Genomic DNA, 17552 nt, shown 5'->3' with positions numbered 1-17552 from the left:
GTAGAAAAGGAAAATACCTCACTGAGAGTTTTTAATATTGATTACCTGTTAAAATGACAATATTTTGGATATAATGGGTTAACTAAATTTTTTTTAATGTTTCTAAATGAGTTAACTAAACTATGCTTTAAAATTAATTTCATTTGTCTCTTTCAAACTTCTTAAGATGTCACCGCTAGAAAATGTTTAATGAGATATGTGGCTCATGTTACATTTCTATTGAACAGTGAGTGCTGCTCTAGACCATTGTGCATGTACCCTAGAAGGCCTGGTTCTGGAGAGCCAGTTCCAGATTTCAGTGAGCATCAGAGCAACTCATGCAACAGACTAGCTCTTCCCACTCTGTGGTCCCCAGATCCTCAAGCGTGAATGGTGATCAGCAAGCCACACTCAATATATTAAACTCTATGTTCCTCTATAATTAGGCTATCAGGCTAATATGTAATAAAAAATGGCTTGTTTGACAAAAATTTTGCAAAACATGACAGGAAAAGAAAAAAATCAATGGGTAAACAGACAAAGGATGTAGTGAAGTAATTCATAAAGAGAAAATGCAGGGGGCTAAATACACATTTTCCTATGCAAAATTAATAGAGAAATTAAAATCAAAACATTTCTCAGTTTATCAACATTAACAAATTTCTCAAGATATAATACATATTAGGCTTTTGCCTTTGTAAAAAATAATGCAGAGAAAAAAGACTGGAAGGAACTATTACAAAAGGAAAAAAAGACCGGAAGGAGCTATTACTGCAAGTGATGGGACTATGGATTTTTCTTCTACTCTTGATACTTTATTGTTCTTTACACATTTTCTACAATGAACATGTATGACTACTTAAAAAAAATCTTATTATCTAAATAATACATGTACATTATAGAAAAATTAGAAAACATGGATAAACCAAAAAATCAGCATTGTTATTTTAATATTCAGAAAAAATGTAAACAAAATGAAATTTAAAATGAGGTTAAATAATATAGGGCTTCTTGGCTGTGAAGAGGTTCAAATTTGAATTCTGTTGACTCAATAAAAATACCTCTTATTTATACAGAGCTTTGCAACTTACAGTATTTTCTTATAATTTTCTAGTTCTTGAAGCAACATAGTGAACAGAGGGTTTAACAATGGTATCTCTGGATAATAAGACTGAGGCAATTTCTATTTTCTTTCTTTTGGGGGGGCGGAATGGGAGTTATCTGTATTTCTAAATTTTGTGCAATGAATATGTTTTATTTATCAAACGAAGAAAATCAGTTATTATGGCAAAAACCGCAATTACTTTTGCACCAACCTAATAGTTTTAGGGAAAAAAATCAGCTGTAACATTTCACAGGTAAGGAAACTGAGGCTCTGAGAACTTAATGTAATTTGCTACCGGAAGGAAGAGTCAGAACCTAAACCCCCTGAAATTTTTTTCCAAACTCATGGAACTCCCCACCTGGACCCCTTTGGTCATGTAGACACCTTAAATCTCATAACTGTTCAAATGAAGACTCTACTCTTGGGTAAACTAAGATCAAAATCATTGCTATCCAGGGTGGCTACAGATAACCCTCCTGTTTAGAGAAGTCACTCATTTAATACATTACAGCTGGAATTGTTAGGTTTCCTGAGAAAGTAACCTGAACTTGATCCTAGCTTCTTGAAATACCCATGCTGCAGAGCCGTTTGTCAGGACACACAGGGCATTTTATTTCGTTCATCCAGCCATAATTCAGCCTAAATACCGGAGAAACTCCTGAGTTCCCATGCTGGTATTCAAAACACATGTTTAGCTGGTGGAATTTAAATAAGGCTCCATGGCCTCATTTTCGTTAAGGGCAATGCATCATTTTTAATTCAACAGCCATGGGTCTGGCTTACCTTTTCATCCCACAAAGCAATTCATTTTCATGATTGCATAAACTGCAAATCATAATTCTCCATTTTGGAAACATATACTTACTCCCAAAATTCTCCTCCCTCCTCCAGCCATGTCCAACACAAAGTAAGACAGGACCACCAAACCTTCTTTCTTGCAATATGGCACATTCCAAACACAGAGCCTACTAGGAGTAAGGCCCATGATTTAGCAAATATCTTCATGCTTGTTCTTGTTTAGACTGGACTCGCTGCACTGCTGGGCTGACAGGGTTCCCGAGGATAGGCGTTATCTTTAATTTGCCAAATGTACTCTTGGGCTGCCCCCACTTTACTTGTCCCTCCTCCCTGCACTGTCAGTGGGCATGTACCCAGAGAATGTCAGTACCTCTGACTCTATCCTCAATGAAAACAAATCAGGTTTTCTGGGGAGAAATGCATAATGCATTTCTTTAAAGGAAAATAGTGATTCGGGGAATAGGTCATACCACAGGTTCCCTCACTTAATGTATGACACTGCAAGCCCCCTGCCCTGATGAGAAAGAAGGTAGTGGTGATGGCTGTCCTGGGACAAGGCAAGAAGTCTGCTCTATGATAGGAAATCCACAGCTCCTCTGGCTTTGACATCATCTTATATTTTCATCGACCTAGGATAAGAGGGCTGGGCCAAACACTACCATGTCATGCTTTTATAAAATATCTATCTACATACCAAAAAATCAAATTAATGTACTCATAGATGAACAAAATATTAATAAACAGTTACCACTCTTCTCTCCACTTCCCGGAAGCTAGTAAATCAAATCCCCTATGCTGAACAGACAAGATTGAGCCAAGATAAAGGCCAAAAAGGCAATGCACAGGCTGAGAGAGTGGACACAGAGCCTTAAGTGTTCTTTTCATTGACAGGAGTCATTCTTAGTCTTTTTCCAAACTGATACTGCCTAAAACATACAAATTAGTCTTAAATTAGTATTTATCATCTTCCATAATGGAAACATTCTAATAAAAATGTCTGAAGAAAACCCACAGCCCTCCCCCTAGGAATGAAAGCACCTCCAAATGAAAGCAAACCAAAAGACAGACAAAAGCCCACACCCAGAGCTGTCAGCCCCATTAAGTCTGGTCTGTGACAGTCTTCCCAGATATCTGAAGAAAAAGAGGTATCCAGACAGCTTTCCTCCCAGAGTCTAGAATACTTCACCAGAATTCTGGTACTGTTGAAAAAAACAGAAGGTGGACAGAGCACAGGCTGGACATCACATGTGATATATTCTATAAATCTGATTAGAAATTCACCAGATTTAGTGACCCCAGGTGAAAGCTTAAATCTGTGGCTCCACTGCAAAGTACAGTGGCCAAGTATTTACACTCGTGGGAGACACAGTGTGCAGCAAAGCTTTCCAGGTTTGCACCTGGCTCCTGCACTTCTAAGCTGCTGGCTGTGATCAAGTTAGTTAACTTCCCTCTCTAAGACTAAGTTTTTATTGTATGTAAAACTTGTGATATTAATAGTACCCACCCTTTAGAGTTGTAAAGATTAAGGAAGATAAGTAACCCACACAAAGTGCCTGGCACACAGTAAGCATTCAGTGAAGGTTTCATCCTCCTGCTGTGACTACCACCACCACAACTACTCCATTCTCACCCGCTAAGGGTGAAGACGGAGTTCTAGAAAATGGACAATCAGAGCAAGTGCTGGAAAAAACAGATTTTAGATTATGCTGAATCCATTATAAGTCTTATGAACAAGAAACACAAAAAGCCTATTTTTGAGATCAACTAAGTCTAAATAGCAAAACATACTCCCCTCCCCACAAAATTAACCTAGCCAGTTATAACAAATTCAAATAGGAAGTTAAGACTATTTGCAGGCAGGGTGCAGTGGCTCACACCTGTAATCTTAACACTTTGGGAGGCCAAGGTGAGTAGATTGCTTGAGCCCAGGAGTTCAGGACCAGCCTTGCCAACATGGTGAAACCCCAACTCTACCAAAAAAGAATTACAAAAATAGTTGGACACAGTGGCACATGCCTGTAATTGCAGCTACTGGGGAGACTATGATGGGAGGATCATTTGAGCTTGGGAGGTAGAGGTTGCAGTGAGCTGTGACTGCACTGCTGCACTCCAGCCTGAGCGACAGGCATCTCAAGACAACAACAAGAAAACACTATTTGCCTATTAAATTAGCAAAGATTTTGCAATTACAATGATGTAATAACTAACGTTGGTCAAAGTGCAGTAAAACAGGCACTGTAATATTTTTACAAAGTTTTCTGGCATCAGAAGCTTTTAAATGTTTATTATAATTTACCCAATAACTTCATTTCTAAATAATGATTCTTAAGAAAGCCAAAACATAGATAATTTGACATGCATGATGATGTTCGCTCTATCATGGAGAAAATGGTGTAAATGGTATACTTTATGAAATATTATACAGCAATAAAAATGTTGGTTTTGAAAAAATAAAGGATTGTGGAAAAAAGCTTGTGATACAATGCTATCTTTCAAAAGCTAGGATACTAAACAATATAATTTATCATTATAATGTGAAAAAATTAATTTGTACAGGAAAAGTGTTAGTGGGTGTATTAGGAAAGTAGGATATTGTAAGTAATTATTTTAGCATCTCTAGTTCCCAAATTTTTTGAAATATGAATTTCTTTGGAAAACAAATATGCATGTTGACTAATATACTCCAAACTGCTTTGATAAAAATCAGATCATCCCTTGGTATTCATTCATGCATTCGTTTCCATTAACAGTGCAGACTGCATAAGCCAAGTCACCACTTCTAGAAGTGGTCTGTTTCCACAAAGAGTCAGAATTAATATCCAAATGCTTGCCTTTGCTTTGGGGGTTGGGAGTGGTCACAATTCTCCACAGTAACAACCTGTTTAATTCCCATCTTGTCCTCATTCTTATCTATTTACACTTCAGGTTGAGGAAAAAGTATAGTGGAACAAGAGGAAAACCAGAGCCTTCATCCCTAGCCAGCACATGTTCCCTGCAGGCCCCTGCTGCCTTAGCACTGCCATCCCCACCAGCCACCCACAAAAGTAGCTCACCCACATCGGCCAAGGTGGGTCAAGTCAACGAGGTCAAGGCCTCATCTCCCAGAGGGTTCCCATAAAAGGAGCCTAAAGGGCCTTATAATCACCTACCAGACATCTCCATCTTTAGGGCATCAGAGCAGGTGAGAGAATTTGTAAGCTATGGTGAGTCAAGAGTGATCACAAAAAATTCAAATTCTTATTCTTCTCATAAGTTCTATCACTTGTCTCTTTGGAGCTTTCTACCTCTAGGCAAAAAGGAGTGAAGTCTCAACAATGTAACGGGTTGGACCAAACTACTGAATATTCATTACACACTGAGCCCACGTTTGCAGCACCAGCCGGGGAGATGGACTCCATGATCTCCATCAGAGGCATCTCTTTCTAGTCCAAGAGTCTGTGTGGTTGTACATATGTACACAGTGGCCTGCAGCTTCCTAAACCATCACGATCAGTGACAAACAGATAACCCTTTAAGCACAAGATAATGTGTCAGTGAAATGAAAGGGGCCCTACTTGTCTTCTGGGTTACAGGCAAGTTGAACATGACACACTGCTGAGTTTCAGGTCCAGTCCTTAGAGTTCAGGCCACGTTAAATGTGTCTGAAGCAGGGCTGGTGTGGATGCAACATTGTTTACCCAGTCAGCCAAGGGCTGCACCGCTGGAGCCATGCTGGCTAGCCATGGCCCTGTTCACAAAGGGGCCTTGTGGCTCTGGGGCCCAGCCTCAATGGCCTGTCTGTTACGTCTCCTGAACATTTGATGCGTCATATTAACGAGCTGCCAAGCCTGGCAGTCAGCTCAAATCTCTCACACATTTCTTCTTCTTTCTAACGTCATAACTTTGAGACAAATGACCTCCAAAAGTGTTCCCCTCCTCCCCTGACCATTTCTCCCACCTCACGTCACGCCTATTACCAAATGACAAAAGGCAAAGTGATCCACTGTATGCATTGCATGGTATGTATATATTACTTTACAAATAGTAAAGCAAAGAAGAGGAAGGGGATTTCATTTCAGGATAGTTTCCCCTCTATCAAGCTCTAGAGGCTGAGTTAAATTATCGGGGAAAAGGGTGAAATATAAGCCAAACTCTAGTATGATGGTGGAATAACATCATGGCTTATTTTAAACAACTGTGGTAAATCACTGTGATGCAAATACCAGGGATTTGATCAAGGAGCTATAAAGGGGGAAGAAGAGCCTCCTGGATCCCATCTTGGATTCCTGGGAGGAGTCGGGTTATGTCCACTTAGGGAGAATGCGTTCTCCTGCCTGGCCAAGATCTCACAGTTGGTTATGCTGCTTCCGAGCTGGCATTCTCAGCCTAATGTGGGGAAATGTGTCAGCGCTGGGAAGCCAGTGGCAGATCAGGCCACTCTCCCTCTGCCAACTTCCAGCCTCTCCTTTTTCAGAAGATGTACAGCCAAGGTATGTCCTGCACATAGCCACTGAGGTCGCTTGGGGAAACCCTGGCTTGTTCAATTTAGAAACAGATAAATAAAGCCCTTCATGAAAATGACATATCCAATAATAGGCAGTGGCCACATGTCTTTTCTGTTCACGTTCCCTGCGCCTTCTTTAATGTCAGCAACATCTAAACATTTCTGACTCCCAAAGTGTGATCTTCAGACCCAATTTCTCTCCTGAGAGCTTGATTCGTAATTCCCTTATTTCCATCTTCCCTATTCCAGAATTTCTGTATCTAACCAATCCCTAAACCCTGTCAATTCTATTTCCCTACCTCTTTTAGCATATAATGTTCCTCTATTCTCCCTGCCCAAGCTTTGGCCACCCTCACCAATTCTGATCTGGACTACTGAAAGCAACCCTGGAGCTCCTTGTGGCATCGGTCTCCCTTTCCTCTAATTCATGCACTGCCACCAAAATCAGCTGTTAGACATCCACATACCATCCCTACCTAAGAACACCACTTTTCCCGGCTGCTTATGGATAAATTCTAAACTCCTTGATATGACACCCAGAGACCGTCATCATCAACTTCCCTGTCCAAATATACCTCAACCAAACGGGTCCCAACTTCCCTGTCCAAACATATCTCCTGTCACTTCTTACCACACCCTTGCCCACCAGTGCTCTGCATTATTGCCACTCATTCCAGACAAAAATCCTCATGACCGCTTTGTCTGAAGACACGGCACTCCCTCACACAGCACATACTGCTACTTCATCTTTACCCTACAACTCTGATTTATCCTTCAAGTTCCAACTCAAATGTCACCTCCTCTGGGAAGCTCTCTCCAGCCCCTCCAGTTGTGAGTTATACTATCCTACCTGTCATCCTAGCATTCTCAGCCCATTTCTCTCCTAGAACAGCACATTGAATGGCAATGATCTGTTCAGATGCTGGCTTCTTCCAAGACAATGCTATAGGGTCCTGAAGGGCAGGGACCCCATCTCTGAACCAGGAACAGGGCTGCAGAGAACAGCATACACTCAGTAGGTGCTGCTGAATCCATCAATCAACTGGAAGAATACAAGTGAAGGCTGTAGGAAGAATTAGGGCAAGGGAGTGAATAGATTTTGGTGGTCAGGATACTTGAGTGTAGCCCCCAGCTGCCTCAGAGTTGTGTCTATGAAATTCATTAATCTCTCCAGGCTTTAGTTTCTCATCTGTTGAGTGAGGGATGGGACTATGTGATTTCTACAGTCCCTTTAACTCCTCCATTCCAGCATTCAGACTACATTTTCCTTTAAAATCTACAATGAAAAAAGACTATAAAACCCTCTGGTAATAATATGTTCCAGGAGTTTGGACGGTCTCCACAAAGCCATTGGAAAACTGCTACTTTGCCAGGCCACTAGGCAGAGCTCCCAAGGACAGCTAACAAGTGAGGTCCCTCCCCTAAACTCATAAATCCCCAACTGCCTGCTGCTATGTTTGGAGAAAATCCCCCAGTTGCCCTCTACTCTATTTCAACCTGTATATTCTGGCCACAAAGTGGTTTATTAAATATCATGCACAAGGAAAAAAGCCTGATGACAAAAAACTAATCTGCTCTGAAAATAATAAATGCTAATAACACGACTATTGAATTTTGAAAAGCCCCACGAGACCTCTACAGTTGATAATCACCTCGTTACCCCATACTCAGGGGGTGGCTGGTACCGCAGGACGGCCACATCTGTTCTCACAGGCTGAGGAGCAGGGTAGGGCTTGACCATCTCGTGGAGCATCCCGGGGTGCTGGTCACCATAGAAAAGTCCGTGCTCCTGGGTCTTGCTGACTGGGGACATCATTTGTTTGGTCTTGAAGGGGTACTCAGGTGGAGGACCCCGAGGGTCCAGCACTTTACCTGCAGGCTGGGCAGGGGAGGGCCCCCCTCCCGCTTTGAAGCCCTTTCCATTCCCTGAGCCGGGAAGGTGTTGCTTGGCCCCATTCCTCTCCAGGGACAGCTGCATGATTCTCTCGCTGAGCGAGCGGACGTGGCCCTGCTTCAGTTCCTTCAGCGCCTCATCCTTATGCGCCTGTCCACTGTTGGCACGGTTCACAGTGGGCCTCCCCTCAGTTCGGGACTTCTGACTGGTGCCCCCTGCCATGTAGTAACCATGGCCCACCGCCCCCTGCTGCTGTTGCTGCTGCTGCTGCCCCCTGAAGAACTGCGACTGTGCTTTGGCCTCCTCGTAAGTGGGCAGTTCCTCGTTGTTCTGCTGAGGCTGCGTGGACCGGACCTGTTTCTCCATCACCGTATTGTCCACCTGGTGTTCTTGACCCTGCGGTTCTTGGCGTGCTGACTGGTAGACCATTTGTGGGTCTTCTTGAGTGAGGTTTTCCGTGGAAGAAAAGTTGTTTGTAGGATGGGCTGGTCCTGCACTCCCTGTGGCCTGGTGCTGAATGGCCAGCAAGTTCATGTTCTCGGTTGGGGTGCCATACCGCAGTTGTTCCTGGATCAGCCGCTGCAATACTGTTCCAGCTGCCGCATCCTCGGAACCTCTCATTTCCACCTCTGAGATCCTCAGGAAGTTTGGGGAGTGGAAGTTACAAAGAGGATCTTCAACTAAAAGATAAACATAGGAAAACATATATCAGGCAGTTCCACAGAAGATATATGTCTGTGACTATGTGGTACATAATTAACATTCTAACTACAGCAACATTTAAAAATAAGATTTCAAATGCATCATCACCTCCATTTACCTGGCAATGTCTCATGGAATTTTCTTCTCCAATTCAAAGCGAGTCTACTATTCCGCACTCCCTCTCCTCTGCTTCCCCTTAAACATTGCTCCATCCTTCAACCCCTCCCTTTTCTCTAACCTCCCCACTGGCCCTTTCTCTTCATCACATAAATATACCCAAGTCTTTCCCATTTAAAAAAAAATACAAGGGAAAACCAAAATCAAACCAAAAGAAACCACCTTTTCTTGGCCCTCCCATATACCCCTAACTACCACTCTGTATCTCACTTTTCCTTCTCTTGTAGTTGTCTTTGCTAAGTACCCTACACTTGCTGTCTCCCCTTCCCAAATGCTTCATCCACTAACCTCCCCACTGCTCTGACCAGTAAGTAAATCCAATGAGAATTTTCCAGCCCTCATATTACACACCTAACTTTTCTGAAGCATTTGTCATGGTTGGTTACCCTCTTCCTGCAATGCTCTCCTAATTCAGCCTCCAGGTCACCCCTCCTCTTGGTCCTGGCTCCTGCCTCTCTCTATGCACCATCTCTGGCTCCCTTCTCTCCACCTGTCCCTTAAATTCTGGTGTTTCCCACAGCTCTGTCCTGAGTGCTCTTCCACCTTTATGCATCTCTCAGTGACACCACACCTACTCCTCGTCATCAACTACTGACTCATGATCCATACATCTACAACTACCAGACGATGGCCCTGAGTCCTTCTAACTCAACATGTCTTCCTCACCCTAAATGCTTACCCACCCATCCCAACCCCTTTATTCCCTGCCTCATCTACTTTCTGTCAAGCCAGAAAACTGAAGGTTTTCCAAAATTCCTTCCTCTCCCTTAACCCCAACATCCAGACAGCCACTGCCTGTCAATTCAACCTTCTCAACATCTCTGCCAACCCTCTTTCTTATTCCTGTGCCAATCTCCAAGTTCATCATTAATAACTTCAATACAAGCACAAGAACTACTTTAAACATGTATATGATTTGCCACGTATTGTACTAAATTCTCTCCATGTGTTATTTCATTCATTCCACATATAACACTAAGAGATAGATAGCAATTCCCTCAACTTACAGATGAGAAGAGAGGTTCACAGAAGGTAAATCGCTGAGGCCACCAGGCAGGAAGAGGCAGAACTGGGATATGACACCAAATCTGTGTTCATTCCGCATTACAGCTCTCAGCATCACATACCCAGGTCATTCCAACAGCCTCCTTATCTATTTCCCTGACACTCATCTTATTCCCACTTCCAAACCCACCACTCTGACCCCAGTCTATCTGGCACACTACCTTGAAAGATTGTTCCAATAGAGAAATCTAATCATGTCACTCCTCTGCACCAAAATTCCTCAATAATCAATTACAGGATGAAACTGACATTCTGTCACATGGTGTAGCAGGTACTACCTACCTATCCAACAACATTTCATGCTGCTCCCATCTCCCACTGGCAGTCCTTTGGAGTTTAAGCTCCAGCAATACTTATGTACATACAGTTTCCAAGACATGCTAGCTCTCTCCAGCCTCTAGACCTTTGCTTGCCTTCCCTCTGCCTAGAAAAATGCTTCTCACCATGTCTCTTGGGAAAATTATTGGACAAGTGATAGCTCCAAAACTACCTTCCGAGTAAAACCTTTCCTGTTGCAGCCCTGCAGGCCTGAGCCTTTTTCTCCAATGTCCCCACTCCATTTGTATATATCTCCATTGCAGCAATTCTCACAGTAGATGGCAATTATTTACTTATACAAGACTCTAAACTCCTTAAAGACAAAGATCATGTCTTCTCATCTGGGTCTCCTCAAAACAAAACCCAATGCCTGGATGTCATAGGGGCTCAGATATTTAACCAATAAAAGAGTACCTACATGAGCTCCATGAAATAAAAAATTTAGCCCATTTCACAACAGGACTATTAAGTAGTGCATTAAGGATATTATTATAGCATTATGAAAGTAGAAATTCTACCACTAACTACTGGCATGACCTTAAACAAATCGCTTTCCCTCCCTGAGCCTCAATACCCTCCTCTGTAAACCGAGAGAGCTGAACTAGATCATCCCTAGGCAGCCTTCACTCCTACAAATTCATGTAATGATGGCTCTATGTTTTACGTGTACATACGGCACATCATTTTCCCAAAACAGTCTTTCTTCCCCAAGTTCATCTTTTCTTCCTATAAATGGCATTCTCAAATATGAGTCATCCAGATAGAAGTGTCATATTTACTTTTGACCTTTTTATCCTTTGCTCTCCACATTTAATCAACTGCCAAGCTCGTTTTTCTCAGTCTACAGTGAAATGAGAAAAAAAAAAGGTGGGGTGATATGCTTATATACAAGATATATACATATATACGTACATTAATACATCTATATGTGTATGTAAATAGATATATGCCATTAGAAGGTTCATAACTGCCCTTTTTGGGGCAAGGACTGTCAAGGATCACATCCCTCCTACTTTATTGGTATTAAAATATGAAAAAAGGTGACAGCAGATGACATTGTTACTGCCCTTGCAATAGCAAAATATTGTAACTCCGTGATGGCCCCCTAATTTTCATTAAGAAATTTCACATTTTTAACAGTTACAAATCACAACCAAGCCCTAGTTTCTACACCAACAAGCTCCCCCATCCAATCCATTCTTCCATGCCCTCAGCCACTCTCCGGGTTCCAACTCTCCTTAACAGCCATTTAGACATCCTGAATGGCCGGCCTCTCAATATCTCTTGCCCCTGGCTCCTTCTCCTTTCAATCCATATTGTATTATGACCTGTCTTCCTCTGCCAGATTCAAGCTCCAGGGAGCAGAGAGTTCTGTCTGTTATATTTATGTGTTGCCTCCCCAGTGCCTTGAACCCTTCCCTGATACATAAAAGGCGTTCAGGACATGATTGTTGAGGAAATGAAGGGAGTTTACACACTGGTTCCTGAAGCTCAACTTTGATCATAAGGCTCTCCCTGTCACCCTTACTCCCAAAATCTCACCTCTGTGGCTTCTCTGAACCTTTCTCCTCTGAAAAATGGAGAAACTTTCATATCTGCCTCATAGGAATGTATGTGAAATAAACTGAAATTTATCCCTTACCGTCAAGCCGTAACTGAGATATAAACCCAAAGTTCAACAGCAAAAAAATAAACAATAAAAACAAACTATTAAAACTCTACACAAGATGAATTGCCAAATATTTGTAATGAACCATTAACTACCCAAGGAAAGACAGACCAATGTGGGTTAGACTGGTCTGCCCTTTCACTCTACCATATTTACTGAAAACGTGTTATAGTTCAGGCATTGGGACAGGTGCTGGGGTTACGAGAGTAAAGAGGACACAGTCCTCCCCTCAGGGTAACTGATATGAAAGACTTAACGGAACAAGCACATTCAAATAAAAAAATTTTAAAATAAAATGAATACAACTTCAAATCAAAATATATTTCCAAAGGAAAATGATGTATTTGGATGAATAATAAGGGAATAGATCTCAACAAGCATGAAAACTATTGAATTCCCCTTTCACTGACGTAAGAGAGATGAGTTATAAGCACATTTAGCAAGAACCATGACATCCTTCCCTAAAGTGGTTTAAAGATTCCCTCACAGTTTAACCAGTCTCAAAAAGGATAGGAAGTTTTTACAAAGGAGACAGCTCCTTCCTTGCTATGGTTCTGAATTACTTCTTTTAACTTCTAAATTATTTGCAAAAAGAGATAAAAACGAAAGCAGAGAAGGAAAAAAGAAATGAGATTCTGAGAATGGGGAGAAAAAAGTATTTAGGAATCAGAGAAAAACTGAAAATAAGTGGTATAATTCTGAAGTTCCTACATGTTTAGGTATGATGCTCTCAGAGAGAGTCACATATTAGAGTAAAGCAGTCTATTAACACCATTGCAAAACAGATTAAAAATAAGGCATCTACGAACAGACAATCAATAATCCAATATGATGATTTAAAAAACAAGGTTAGAGAATAAACATCTGAATTATGTGAAAGAGCTAAAGATGAGAAACGTAAGATCGTTTTGCTTTTCCAACACAAATGCCGGTAAAAGGACTTACCAACTTTTTCCCTGATGCTACTGGTTGCCTCCACCGTCAAAGCAGATGTTTCATGCCTCCCAGAATAGAGCTGAAAGTCTGGGGAAAAGTAGGTGGAGTCTTCTAGAACCTGGACAGGACTACTGGGGCTATAACAAGCAGGAGGGGACCCTGGGGGAAAGAAAGCGAAGTGAATATGAGTGCCAATCAAGTCCTCCTTCCTTCCTGCGTGACTCACAAGAACACACCAGGCATTCTCCCACAGCGTTTCAACTTGGCAGAGGGAGCTCTGTCTTTTTGATTCATAAAATTCCAAAGTTACTATTCAGAATTATCACAAGTCCAGCCACCCACCAAAGTGACCCGTGAGGTCAACATAACAGTCCTCAAGACACACTGAGTGAAGGCACGGATGCTCTAATGTTCTCACACAACCCGGTTCCAAGGGTTGCAGCAGCACCAGCGAAAATCAAGTCCTCTGCGGGACTGAATGTGTCACAAAGTTCTGAATGATCAAGGTTGGGGACAGAACGGAGGGAAGCGGGGAGGCCACTGAAGGAAAGCAAAATGGGAAGAGCAGCTGTCTTTCAAAATATATAAAAGATACAGAGAGGAGTGGTCATTCTGCCATACCATGTGTTAGCAAGAGAATGTGCTCTCTGCCCTCTCAAAGACTTCTGGAGTCTCATGTTACAGCGTGGAGCTGGGGCTATGGGGTCTGGTCTTCTGCCAAGCACTGGCCTTGCAGCTCCAGTTTATCTGCTTCACACACAAACTGGAGTGTGCTTCCTGTTCCAATTTAACGTGACACTGTGTTCAGTCCTTCAGTCACTGAACATGAGATAGTACTACAGTAACACTGATACCGCACACACAACATCCGTGGGAACATTCAGCAGGATGGGCCCAGGCTGTTTTCCCTCTCTGCACTGATTCCTCTGCATGGACACCAAGTTTACGGCTCTTTTCAGCTAAAGTAACTTATTTTACTCTGGGGAAAGAATCATAGTACTTTTTCAAAAATTAACATCCTTGCCCAAAAGAAAATTCCATTAAAAGAAAAATCCTGTTTTTCAGCAATGGTTTCCAACTGGTAATTTGAAATTTCTCACTAGGTTTGTTATCTACCCATTTCCCACAAGTCCATAGCTAGTAGTAAGTGGCTAATTATTGATACCAAATGACCATAAGATGGGAATGTCCTCATTGCCTTCCTGAGTTTCTTTGCCTCAACATATGAAACAGTATTTGCTTGTGTTCTCACGTGTATTACAGGCACATTTTGGACTACAAAGAAAAAGGATTCTGACAAGAATTTTTTTTCTTATAAAGTTAAAATAATGTAGTTGTAATGCCCACTTTAAAGATGAACATAAACCGAGTATGGATGATACTATACGAAGATCAGTCTAAAACTACAGTTCCAATGCATGACAGTATCTGTCAGCCTTCTCCTTTTAGCCAACCTGCAAAGACTAACCTGAAAAGAAACTCAGCCCCTTTCCGGGCATCATCCTCTACATCTATTAAATCTAGAAGTCTAGGGCTAAAATTAGGAATCATGGATGACCTGGATGCAAAGGCAAGTCCTAATCTGGCTTCCTCTTTCAGGCAGGTGGAAAACAGTGGAAAATGAAAAAGGTACAAGGTGCAATTCTGGCTGCACATTAAAATCACCCAAGAAACTTTTAAAATCTCTGTACCCAGGAACCACCCAGATCTATTCAATCAGAAGCTCTAAGGATAGGGCCTAGGCACCCGTATTTTATACAGCTCCTCCAACAATTCCAATGTGAAGTGAAACTGGGGAAGCTCTAAGCAAGAGGGAGAACAACAACAAAAAAAACCAAACCCCAAAACACCTTTCTGTGCCTTCATCCCCATCCCTCCTACCAAATCGAGTAAGAGAGGAGTTGAGAGCCCATATGCTTCAATCAAAGAAAGTGTGATGTTTTCTTAAAATAGACACTGAGTCAGGAATGCCATGTGCCAGCACATTACAACTTCGGTGATTCTATCTAGTCACATGACTAAGAATGTTAAATGAAAACAGAGCAAACTGATAATAAAACTGAGGTCCAACTAAAATATATATATGTGTATATATATATGAATATGTATATAAAGAAGAGTGTAGGGGTGTGTGTGTGTGTGTGTGTGTGTGTGCTTTCAATGTGGAGCTCAGTATGGATCCCAGCACTAAGCCATTCACTGTCACTACAATGTCGGTATGAGTTAGTTTTCCACACTTTATCTCATGGCCTGCCAACTAAGAGTGGGTTTAAGAACCCCAAACCACAGGCCGGGTGCGGTGGCTCACGCTTGTAATCCCAGCACTTTGGGAGGCCGAGGCGGGCGGATCACGAGGTCAGGAGATCAAGACCACAGTGAAACCTCGTCTCTACTAAAAATACAAAAAATTAGCTGGGCGTGGTGGCGGGCGCCTGTAGTCCCAGCTACTCGGAGAGGCTGAGGCAGGAGAATGGCATGAACCCGGGAGGCGGAGCTTGCAGTGAGCCGAGATTGCGCCACTGCACTCCAGCCTGGGCGACAGAGCGAGACTCCGTCTCAAAAAAAAAAAAGAACTCCAAACCACAGAACACTACAAAGAGGGCAATCCTTGAAGCAGGGCCGGAGCACAGAGGACACCAAAGATATGTCTTCGCCCTTCCCCATTGTTTCCTCAATGTTATGAAAGAACTAAAGCATTTCACGTACCCCCACACACACCTGAATTCACACTGAAGGACAGGATGCCTAACTATTAAGACATGTCAAAGATCACTTAGGACTTCTTCACACACACCCAGGGTCCGCACGTCCACTGAGTTACACTCCCACTGCTGCCAACCACACCTCAGTGCTGAAGAAAGGCTGGAGAGCAGAGCAGATGACAATAGATCCGGCAGACGGACATGCCCAGGTACCATCCACTCGTCTAAAGCCAAGAGACAACCGGCTGAGCTATCCCAGCACTGACACAGCCTGAAGGAGTCACTTTATTTATTTATTATACTTTAAGTTCTAGGGTACATGTGCACAAAGTGCAGGTTTGTTACATATGTACACATGTGCCATGTTGGTGTGCTGTACCCATTAACTCGTCATTTACATTAGGTATATCTCCTAATGCTATCCCTCCCCCAGTCCCCTACCCCACAACAGGCCCTGGTGTGTGATGTTCCCCATCCTGTGTCCAAGTGTTCTCATTGTTCAATTCCCACCTACGAGTGAGAACATGTGGTGTTTGGTTTCCTGTCCTTGTGATAGTTTGCTCAGAATGATGGTTTCTAGCTTCATCCATATCCCTACAAAGGACATGAACTCATCCTTTTTTATGGCTGCATAGTATTCCATGGTGTATATGTGCCACATTTTCTTAATCCAGTCTATCACTGATGGACTTCTACTAGGAGTCACTTTAACTGCTAGCTTTCTCACTTGAAAGACAAGGAAACATGACAGTAATGTGAGTCACAGAGTTTACCCCAGATTCCGGGGCCACACAACAAAAATCTAACAGAGGGCGCAGTTCCATTCTACATGTACCTAATCCTTCCCTGCCTATTTTAGTTCACTGTCTTCACTGGGAACTCCTGCAACACAAATTGAGTCTACGTTCTTAGGCAAAATGCAGGGCGCATGATCTAAGCGACAAGGTCAAGGATATCTGAAATGAGGAATTGGAAGGAAACCTATGGCATGAGAGGGACTGCTGTTTTCTATGTCAAAAGTTCATGGCCAGGAGCGAGAGCTGGGAGAAACCACAGAAGCCTCCCAGATACCATTACCACCCAGAAAGCCCCTGCAGAGCCTGGCTCGGTCCCAGGGGCTGAGCAACTGTGCCAGTTTTTAGGGGAGCCCACAGCCAGCCAAGGACCCCACTGGCTTTACAGTGTGTTCTGTGTACAGTGTAGCTGCCTGTAGGGGCTTCATAAAGACCATTCCCATACAAGCACTTCTGGACTTTGTAGGTAACTTTTAGATATTTCTTTCAAACCAGAACCTTATCTAAGAATCACCACTCACAGCTTTAGTATGCATAGGGAAAGTGGCAAAAGCAATGGAAAACAAGCTAAGGTCTGAGTAAAGGAGTCAGCTCTCTGGGGAGTCTCCCACTGGGGAGGAGAAAGTACAGCGCCTAGGGCCCTTCCTGAAGAAAACCTAAAGATCTGCTTTTGCTGCACTCCACAAAGGATGAAATTCTAACATTCTAGTTTAAGGGTACAACATTTCTGCCTTATATTGCCTATGACCCATTTCACCAAGAATGGCTCCTTTTTCTTAACAAAATCTGCACGTCATTTGTCAACATGAAAACTCCTTTGCTTCTCTCTCTCTGAGCGTGACTGCTTTTTTGGCTTGCTTTTCTGAAGCACTGAAAACTTCCTTCCCATATGGTTTTATGCATTACTTTCTTTGTAACAGAGGCCTTTAG

The 17552-nt window shown here is 42.6% G+C and overlaps 1 protein-coding gene across 13 annotated transcripts in view; it reads right to left on the bottom strand.

Annotated features, from left to right (window-relative positions):
* AMOTL1 (angiomotin like 1) overlaps positions 1–17552 on the bottom strand; it is a 136757-nt gene that overhangs the window by 69006 nt on the left and 50199 nt on the right. For 6 of the 13 annotated variants that reach the window (XM_055283313.2, XM_055283310.2, XM_055283312.2 and 3 more), the window contains exons 2-3: positions 13136–13285; positions 8018–8939 (exon numbers count right to left, since the gene is read on the bottom strand). In XM_055283313.2, the coding sequence (XP_055139288.1) occupies positions 8018–8939; positions 13136–13285 (1072 nt within the window). Of the gene's footprint in view, positions 1–8017; positions 8940–11195; positions 11363–13135; positions 13286–17552 lie in introns of those variants that run through there. The other 7 variants (XM_055283315.2, XM_055283322.2, XM_055283321.2 and 4 more) reach the window with 3 other exon arrangements.

The sequence above is a fragment of the Symphalangus syndactylus genome, chromosome 6 (assembly GCF_028878055.3).
Source record: "Symphalangus syndactylus isolate Jambi chromosome 6, NHGRI_mSymSyn1-v2.1_pri, whole genome shotgun sequence".
Taxonomy (NCBI): Eukaryota; Metazoa; Chordata; class Mammalia; order Primates; family Hylobatidae; genus Symphalangus; species Symphalangus syndactylus.
This window is presented reverse-complemented; position numbering and strand designations above follow the sequence as displayed.